The sequence below is a fragment of the Sycon ciliatum genome, chromosome 7 (assembly GCF_964019385.1).
Source record: "Sycon ciliatum chromosome 7, ocSycCili1.1, whole genome shotgun sequence".
In the NCBI taxonomy this organism is placed as follows: Eukaryota; Metazoa; Porifera; class Calcarea; order Leucosolenida; family Sycettidae; genus Sycon; species Sycon ciliatum.
The window spans coordinates 24,058,795-24,068,794 of NC_088649.1; the positions used below are offsets into that span (position 1 = coordinate 24,058,795).

The window sequence follows — 10,000 nt, forward strand, 5'->3', positions numbered from 1 at the left end:
TTCTTAGTGTTATTTCTCTAACTTAAATTTTCTATAATAGTTCAATTTTGTTTTCAGTGTCCTTTAGTACAACGAAGATTCCTGATGAGTGTTGTACGAAAACTTGTTTGAATCCCTTTTTTCTCTTCACAATTTCTTCACATTTTCATCGTTTGATTGCACATTGTCTCCACAGTTTTACTATACATGAATACAGTGAACAGAAATGTCGATCCAGCTTGTATTACTGATTGCGGTTATCAAAATTATTATTATTTATTAAATTTTTAATATATGATCACAATTATCGTGTCAGTCCGTTTCCCGAAGGGAACTCACCACGACCGCTAACACCCGGTAAACCCTAGCGGCAGATGCAGCGCCTAACGGTGGGGTGAGTGGATACGTTTCTCAGCCACCGGCACAAGTGCGGTGAAACCCCATTAGCCGCATCCACGTACCCCTTGTGCCTGGCCACAAGTCCCCATTTGACTGTGGGTAGCAGCATGGCAGGAAAATCCACTCCCAGGCAGCGAGCTTGAAGTAAACTGTAAAGAGAATAAGACCTATAAGTTACGAGTTACAGGGGCGTGCTCGGCCCCCCAACTAGGGGGGTGCACGGGAGCCCCCCGGCAATTTTCTGCAATTATTTTGCAACCTTTCTTGAATTTTAGAGCATATTTGCATCATTACAATTGCAATAACCGAGATTGAAAATTTTTGGGGGTGCACGTGCCGCCCGTGCCCATCGCCGAGCACGCGCCTGAGTTATGATTAACAGCCCCCTAATGTAGCGAGATAGTAATACAGTCAGATAGTGCGACAACAAGGCACAAAACTGACAAGGATATTGGCACATTTGATGACCTAGGCCAAGCTCCAACACATCTTATAGGTCCTTTTCTCTTTACATTATTACTATTGGCTCAACGTCCGAGTTTTGAACAACACTCTTCTCCCATCCTTGTGCATCTCTGCCTCAGAAATGGATCGCTACTGCCCTGCCCTCAGTATAGTGAACGGTGCTCTCTCAAGTTCCAGTGTGGCAGCTGTGGACACCGTCCTTGGCCTCACCTGCGTGCTGGGTTTTCAACCCATAGCAGGCACCAAGTTTGCATGCCAGCCCTACTTCCTGAATCTTGGAAAATGGAACGCCACACCTATCTGTCAAGGTTGGTAGTGATTTTGGTTATTCCGTCATTTCAGGAATACTCTCTGGTAGCTGCCCGTGCTTAAAAAAAGTCCTTCAGTCTCTTGCATTTCACTATGTTTTCTTCTCTTCTTTCTCCCTTTCGTTCATCTGTTGTGCACCTCGGTCTCTCATTCCCTCCTTCTCCTTGTGGCAGTAGTGCATGCCAAGTCTGCTGCATACGGTTGAGAACTTGAATAACCGCCATGGCTTTGACTACACCTATAACACAGGTGAATGAAATCCGATCGAATGTGTCATTTTAACACTTGGTGCTGAACATAGCCCTGCAGCCGGCCTGGCCTAGTACCAATCCTCAGGAGTAGGCTTCAGGCTTGCTCTGTAGGTGGTATAATAATATAGCCTCTTCTCCTGATGCACTCTTGATGGCCAAATCTTCTTTTGCATCTTTCTTCCATCATCCTGACATCCGTGTCGTCTGTTCTCAATCCTGCGCACACACATGCACACGCACACACACACGAACACACACACACACACACACACGCACACATGCACACACATGCACACACGAGCGCACGCACCCACACACACACGCACACACGCACCCCCCCCCCACACACACACACATGCACACACACGTGCACACACACGCACACACACACACACAATTTCTCTCACACTAACACACATGTGCAGAGGTGCTGAGCTACTGTGCAAAGATCACCATCGATCATGGCTCGGTGACGTACGATCGTGAAAGAAGACTGAACAGTGGCGCGGCGTTGATGTGTGAAGAAGGCTTCATTCCAGTGTCACGGAGCTCATCCAAGTGTGGGCCTGGCGACAGCAAAGCGGGTGCCTGGAGCAATGTCTTGGCATGCAAGTGTAAGTCAGATTACCGTTCCCCTATTGTTAGTCACATTCAAGTTTAAGACGTACCCCATTGTTAAGTCTCTGTCATGTGGTTTTAGTGTGTTCCCCTGATTAATGAATCACAACTCCGTGTAAATAGCACCCCTTGTTCGGCTTTGGTGTGTGTTGTGAAAAGGTGCAAGTCATATCTGGGGAACTGCAGTGCCTCTTTAATACGTATAGGGAAGTGCAGTGCCTCTCAGGTTTAGGGAAGTGCAGTGCCTCTCAGGTTTAGGGAAGTGCAATGCCTCTCAGGTTTAGGGAAGTGCAGTGCCTCTCAGGTTTAGGGAAGTGCAGTGCCTCTCAGGTTTAGGGAAGTGCAATGCCTCTTAGGTTTAGGGAAGTGCAGTGCCTCTCAGGTTTAGGGAAGTGCAGTGTCTCTCAGGTTTAGGGAAGTGCAGTGCCTCTCAGGTTTAGGGAAGTGCAGTGCCTCTCAGGTTTAGGGAAGTGCAGTGCCTCTCAGGTTTAGGGAAGTCTATGCATAGTGTAACTCAGGCTTTTAGCCAAATGAGGGTGGGGGGGGGGGGGCAGCACCCCCTACTCTGATTGAGAGCCCTCTTTCAAACGTGCCCCCCCCCCCCCACCTATTCATTTGTTGTGTTTTCTTGAGACAATTCAACGCAAATGCAGTCGATGGTGACTAACAGAGGGGTTATAAAGGCACACCAGTCTGGAGTGAAGTCGGGGGTTCACCTCCGTACTCTGCATTTTGCATGGCAAGACAGATTTGGAAATTGAAAAAATGGATTACGGGTAACTGTTTCCCCTGCCCCCCCCCCCCCCCCCCCTACTATTTTGACCTGGCTAGAACCCTGGTGTAACTTGTGTTAAGCAATCACTGCATGCTGTAAAAGATACTGGTCTTTAGTCACAGATGTTTTTTGTACACAGGTCTTAATGCCTGTTTACCATGGTATGGTGTGCGAGTTGACCGGTCTCTATACACAGGTAGTCTATGTAGACAGGTGGTCATTAAAACAGGTGGTCTTTGTACACAAGTTTGAATGCATGTTGTATAGGATTCTGGTCTTTATTGACAGGTGGTCTTTTTACACAGGTTTGAGTACATGTTGTACCACTGGGTGGTGTGTGAGGTGACCGGTCTCTATACACAGGTGGTCTATGTAGACAGGTGGTCATTAAAACAGGTGGTCTTTGTACACAAGTCTGAATGCATGTTGTATAGGATACTGGTCTCTATTGACAGGTGGTCTTTTTACACAGGTTTGAGTACATGTTGTACCACGGGGTGGTGTGTGAGGTGACCGGTCTCTATACACAGGTAGTCTATGTAGACAGGTGGTCATTAAAACAGGTGGTCTTTGTACACAAGTTTGAATGCATGTTGTATAGGATACTGGTCTTTATTGGCAGGTGGTCTTTGTACACAGGTTTGAGTACATGTTGTACCATGGGTTGGTGTGTGAGATGACTGGTCTCTATACACAGGTGATTCTTTTAGAAAAGGACTTCTTTTCTAATTCAATTCCGTCACCCGTGTTCCTTTCTCGCTCTACAGTGGACACGGAGTATTGCGCTCACCACGGGGCAGTTTCAAACGGCAACATCTCTCGCCATGCCAACCGCACCCTGGGCACGGTTGCCAAGGTCACCTGCCATGACGGTTACATCAAGACTGCCAGTGCCCTGTTGTGGTGTAGATCTGCTGCATCACCACCACCACCAGGGTCTGGACCAGCTGGCAAGTGGAATGACACAGCTAAGTGTGAACGTAAGCAGTATTATCTCGTTAGTAGTCTGCCTGTGGATTTCAGTACTAACTTTGTCTGTTGCTGCTGCGTTAGGGGCCATCCGTAAATACGGATATTTATTTAGAATCGAAAACTAGTCATTACTTTTCAACCCCCTTCCTCCCTGAAATCTGAATACATACAAACGGTACATAGTGACGATATTTTATTTCATTCTTCTGGACTTGCCCACACGTACAAACTGTGCATCGATATTTTTCGAGAAACGAACAGGCGCTCAACCCCTTCCCCTAAACGACTGTTTTCGTTTCTAAATAAATATCTATATTTACGGATGGCCCCTTAAAAAGTGGTGATATTCGCATGAGCACAACATGAATAGGACAGTTCTTGATGGTAGTCTGTCGCCTAGCTATGTGAACTAAAGGTATGTGTGTGTGTGTGTGTGTGTGTGTGTGTGTGTGTGTGTGTGTGTGTGTGTGTGTGTGTGTGTGTGTGTGTGTGTGTGTGTGTGTGTGTGTGTGTGTGTGTGTGTGTGTGCATTTATATATGTGTGTGTGTGCACATGCGTGCGTGTGTGTGTACGTGCGTGCATGCATCCCTGCATATGTGTGTGCATGTCCATACACCTGGCTGTTTGTACTTGCGGACGGGTGTATTTTAATGCTTGAAATCCAGGCAAAGTTGGCTTCTGCCCTCAGCCGACTGCCGTGAGAGGAGTTCTGCATGGAACAACAAGTGGAAAAATAGGTGACACTCTTGTCTTGTCTTGCTTTCCAAGACACATTCCAGTGCAAGGCACGGTTCTGTCCTGTGTTGCCGTGAATGCTGCGACTGGCAAATGGAACGCATCAGCTGTATGCAATGGTGAGTTTTCCCATGTACAGTCAACTTCGCGTATAATGACACTCGGCGGAGCATCAGAAAAGTGTCCTTATTCGCGAAGTGTCGTTATACCCGAAGTCCCATTGTATGTATTACAGTTGGATGTGACTCTGCTCTGGGCATGGAAATTCCGTCGTTATTCGTGAATTGTTGTTATATCCGCAGTCGTTATTAGCGAAGTTGACTGTACTGTATTTGCCTGCTCTGTGGTATGCATTGGAAGATGCATGCCATATTGTTCCTGTTAAAGAGTCGAACTTTCATGACCCGGATGCAGCGAATGGGATTTTCGGTCTTTGACCACTTTGTGGTGGATCTGATCTACTCACCTCCCACAGCTTTAGGAGCTGCACTGCACCTTGATCCTTGAGGAGAGAATAATAGATGGCGATATTTCATATCCCAAAATTAACGGTTCAGTAGCGCGAAAATTTTGGTAAACCAGTTTTCCGGATCCAAAAAATGCATCTTTCACCGTGTTTGGCATGGCTTTGTTGAATTTTAGGTCGCGTTTTATTGTAGGTAAAAATTACCTGTACCGAAGTTACCGAAAATAAATTTCCACCGAAATTTTCCGGTTTTACAGTAAGTTAACATAGAACCGGGTTCCCACCACCCTTGAACCGAGAAAAGGAAAGGCTGACAAGGGAGCCCACTCACCCACATCGGTAAAAACAATGCGTACAGTCTTGTGGGTCAGGTTGGGGAGCCCGCTCAGCCAACATTCAGCGGCCACTTAGTTTTAATACCTTAGTACACCGTTTCTGATAATCTGGCCACATGCCGTTATAACTCAGATGGTGAGCCAAGGAAACAAAGTGTTACGTGGAAATTGTGGGCACAAGTTATGCGCTATCGAGCAGTGCTCAAGCTGACTTTCATGCCGTGGAATGTCTCAGTAATCCTTGCCAGTTTTGTGCTAGACTGCGCACGTCCGACTGTTCAAAATCTGGTTTAGTTGGTGGACTCGATTGCATAACTTGTGCCCACAATTTCCATGTTACAAACATGTCATTATCCGTTTCCTTTTTCGTTTGCTTATTAGACGAGTTCAAGTGTTCAGGCACGGCAATCAAGCTAGCGGTACCTGTGTTCGACCACGCCATGAACTACAAATCAGCCAAGGATAACTGTGGCCAGCTGGGCGGCCGAATTGTCACACCGTCGTCGCTGACCTGCCTGCAGTCGTTCATCCCCCCTCTCGCTAGGGGCGGTAGTGAGTACTGGGTCGGAGAGGAGTCCACGCATGGCCTGCTGGGACCAGTGGCACACGACACCCAACTGCAGATGGTCAAGAGCACAGCCTCGCTGAAAGTAGTCTGCGAAATTGTTTGTAAGTCATCGCAAAGTATGTCCCTCTCCCCCCTCGTGTGCTAAACTCCCACAACAATAAATAACTCAGATCATGTATCTCCCATATGGGGTCTCTGACAAAAAAATCACATGAAACTCACATTTGGGGTCTCTGACAACAACAACAAAAGTTGCACGCTTTCGGGAGAAATCACACCTTGATACTTTAGTGCTGACATTGTGTCCTCCTTATCTTACCTTGCTTGCTATAATTTCATTAGTTCTGATTAATGTTAGCACAAAGGTGATTCCTGCTGATTGTTGTGCGAAAACTAGTTAGCATCATTTTCCATCATTCTTCCTTCCTACATGTACTTCTCTTTATTTTTTTGGTAAATTGTTGCCCTATTTTTACTTTCTCCAGATGAGTACACATGCCCATCGACCAAATCGAAACTCGTCGTGCCGCACAGCATCGCCTCCATAGATACTTTCACCGTGGCCAGCCGTGTCTGCGACGACCTCGGTGCTCATTTAGCTGATCTGCACGACGTGTCCTGCGTGAACCAGTTTCTGGAGCTGAGCGGGGATCGCCATAGCGCCTGGCTGAGGGACCGACGCGGTGTTGACCAGGCGCTGACAACCAACGCGTTCAGCAAGACGGTCTCCGCCAACGACACTGGCTCACATCACCGGATTGTGTGCGAATTGGCCGGTGAGTACACCTATGGTGTGAACTTGTCCGTGCCTCTTTTGGAACTTGTGCTCTGTGTGCGCTGGGTCCGCGCGGGGCGGTGTGCGGACCGCGGCGCGGACTATGCAGGTTGCGACCCAGCGCGCATGCGTGCATTGTACGCATTCTTGTTTTTCCGTTCCTTGCTTCTTCCTGAGACTCTCCATTGGTACCAGAAGAAACATTTGGACCTACATGAACAGCTAAACTGGCCAGATACGGACGTGCCAAATCCGGGCACTTCATCTGCCGGGCGCCTTTCTAACCCCTCTAGAGTCATAAAAAGGCTTTTCAACAAAAAAGGCCCCAAACCAGTCATAGTGATTGGCATAAAATCCTTGCTTGCATGCAGTAAGTATGTACGTTCTGAATTACATACATTCCCTAGTTGCGGGCAGTGCTTGGTCCCAACCTGCACGTATCTGGCCAGTTTTACTGGACAGATCAAAGTGTGTTCTAGATGTATCAGGACAGCATATTTCCGTGAGCACTCGCTGCTCCGTGATCACCGGCCGCCCTCAATTACTCGCTGTGCATCCTGCATTGAAGTTTGAGGCGCGCGTACATTTGTCAATGTCACATTCGCGCATGCGACCGCGTAGCAGAAGCATTCTGCATCGAATGTTTCTTTAAATGAATTATAAATGTAGCCTTTGAATTCTTTCATCATTCTCTGTCGATTTGCCCTGTCGAGAAGAGAACAAACACTTTCCGCAAAATCTAAACTGTTCAAATTGTGTTGTCCTGCTGCTCGGTTCCGCTGCGTTGGCGGATGCTTGAATGTGACATTGACAAACTCATATTCAGAGACTGTTCTTTACCACCTTCGTACCCACTCGTTTTGGATACAATAACACCTTTGTGAAATGTCGGTTCAGCTCGTTCTGTTGATCGCAATTCTAAGTACATATTGCGAGTTCTGTTTGTCATGTCCATGTGCAGATGCTGCCGACTACTGTCCCTGGATCAATCCAGCACACAGCTCAGTTAAGCTGTCCAAGGGAAGATCCCTTCATTCCACCGCACAGGTTACATGTGACGAAGGGTATTTCCCCGAGAACGGGCTCACCCTCGTGCAGTGCTTGCATGAGACCAGCTCGTACGGAATGTGGAGCGGAGTTCCAGTTTGTATCGGTAAGATGATTTGCAAAATGTTAGGCATGAGTATGCTATCACATGTGTGTGTGTGTGTGTGTGTGTGTGTGTGCACATTTGTGCGTGTTTGTGTGTGTGTCCACGTGCATGTGCACACGAGTGTGTACATGCGTTTGTGCAAGTGCACATGGGTGTGCAGGTATATATTTCACTAAACCGACGAAACCCCGAGCATGTCGAGAGTCAGAATAAAAACAAGTAAAATATAAAACTCGGATATTGAACAATCGACGAGGAGACAATAGTCGTAAAATGGCAATAAATAAGATAAATTGTGCACTCATAACAACAGCAAAAATGAAGAAAGTCAAGTTCCATAACATTCATCTGCCACTACCTTTCTCACATACACTATATTCACACATTGCAAAGGTGCAAACTTCGCTTTTTGTACTTGTTAGCTGCTGTATTTCTACCTGAAACCATATTAGCTACATGTATATAAGTGTGTGTTTTAGTTATTACATTTTTATGTGACGGCGTTCCACTGATGACAGTCACAAGAAAACGTTATGGAACTTGACTTTCTTCATTTTTGCTGTTGTTATGAGTGCACAATTTATCTTATTTATTGCCACTCGGATATTGAGCCAATAATAAAAGTGGACTCTTAACTTACTCTTAACTCGTTTCCATATGTCCTTTTCCTTTCTACTAGTAAAATATAAGTAAATAATTATACTTAAGGTATTAGAAGCTGTTTTCATCTGTAAACACAATCCTAATCTATGCATTGAGAAAGAAAATGTCACAAAACTGAGACTCTTCACCTAGCATTCACACACGTATTCATTCGCATACACCTACACCTCACAGTTCCTCACTCTATCACATTCACCTGCTTCCACGCCTTCATTTCACTCACCTTTTGTAGTAGCTCACACCGTCAGAACACTCTCACATCTTTTCTTCTAATTTCTTTCGTCTTCTCTCCCACTTTAGTTTTTTTTTCACACCTCACCTTGTATACTACCCACTATCCGATAACCTATAAGTAGTTTGTTTCTCCGTATAGCCTCTATTGTGAGACGATTTTCCCTGATGATAGTCTCAAGAAAATCGATTAGGAACAACCATTTTAGATACATGTATTCTCATTCATCATTTTGTAATGTCCGCTTCACTTATACTATTAATCGCATTAATAAAGTTGTTGTCTCCTCGTCGCCTTTTCAAATAATTATACTTTGAGAAGAAGTAGCGACGACCCGGCCATTATGGAATCCAATACACCACACCAGCACATTGCGCTCTTGGCCGATCCAAACGCTGCACTCACATCACCATCGCCACAGCGAGGACAATTCCGGTATATAGATTGATATTGACAATGACCCTCCAGACAGCTGTTTTGCTCCTCCTGAGCTCATCAGTGGAGGCATATGATGTTGAATGAGAGAATAATAAGAATAGACTGATCTTTATACGGCTAAATTGGCGCAATTGCGCTCATTCTGCATAGAAACGTGGCATACCCTAAGTGACAAAAGTGATAAAGGTGATAACAAGGTCAGGTTAGCCCTATAAAGATCAGTCTATTCTTATTATTCTTTCATTCAACATCATATGCCTCCACTGATGAGCTCAGGAGGAGCGAAACAGCTGTCTGCAGGGTCATTGTCAAGATCAATCTATAATACCGGAATTGTCCTCGCTGTGGTGATGGTGATGTGAGTGAGTGCAGAGTTTGGATCGGCCAAGAGCGCAATATGGTGGTGTGGTGTATTGGATTCAATAATTCTACTGTTCAAGGAAGAGGGGAGGGGAGAAGGGGATATGATAATTATCAGCAGTATGCGAGCACACAGTGGATAGCGGCGGGTAGGTTGAACGGATAATTAAGGAAACTACTGTATAGTGTCCGGTATCCGGACCCCCCCCCCCCCTCCCCCCCCCCTCCCCCCCCCCCCCGAATCCGGACATGTCCTTCTACCTTACACGTTTCTCACCTTCTCGTGTCGCATCTTTTAAACAAAAAAACGGCCTCAGAAAATTATTGGCAGGGATAAAACGTGTTAACTTGCATGCAAAATGCCTTGATCCTTGAAGGGCGGTGGCGTTCCTACGGATGCGGAAAACTCGGCCTCTAGCCGAGTTTGACGTCTACAGTGAAATTAAAAAAATGCATGCATTTTCTGAGTGCCGGGCAGTGCCCGGTCCCAACCTACCCAGATACAG

General features: G+C 46.2%; 1 protein-coding gene across 1 annotated transcript in view; it reads left to right on the forward strand.

The window, feature by feature from the left end:
* The window catches only part of LOC135821206 (uncharacterized), a 64,752-nt gene that overhangs the window by 32,534 nt on the left and 22,218 nt on the right, over positions 1-10,000 (forward strand). Inside the window, exons 17-23 of the mRNA XM_065334270.1 lie at positions 963-1,151; positions 1,829-2,017; positions 3,564-3,776; positions 4,435-4,623; positions 5,687-5,974; positions 6,359-6,649; positions 7,610-7,801. Of these exons, the coding sequence (XP_065190342.1) occupies positions 963-1,151; positions 1,829-2,017; positions 3,564-3,776; positions 4,435-4,623; positions 5,687-5,974; positions 6,359-6,649; positions 7,610-7,801 (1,551 nt within the window). The remainder of the gene's footprint in view (positions 1-962; positions 1,152-1,828; positions 2,018-3,563; positions 3,777-4,434; positions 4,624-5,686; positions 5,975-6,358; positions 6,650-7,609; positions 7,802-10,000) is intronic.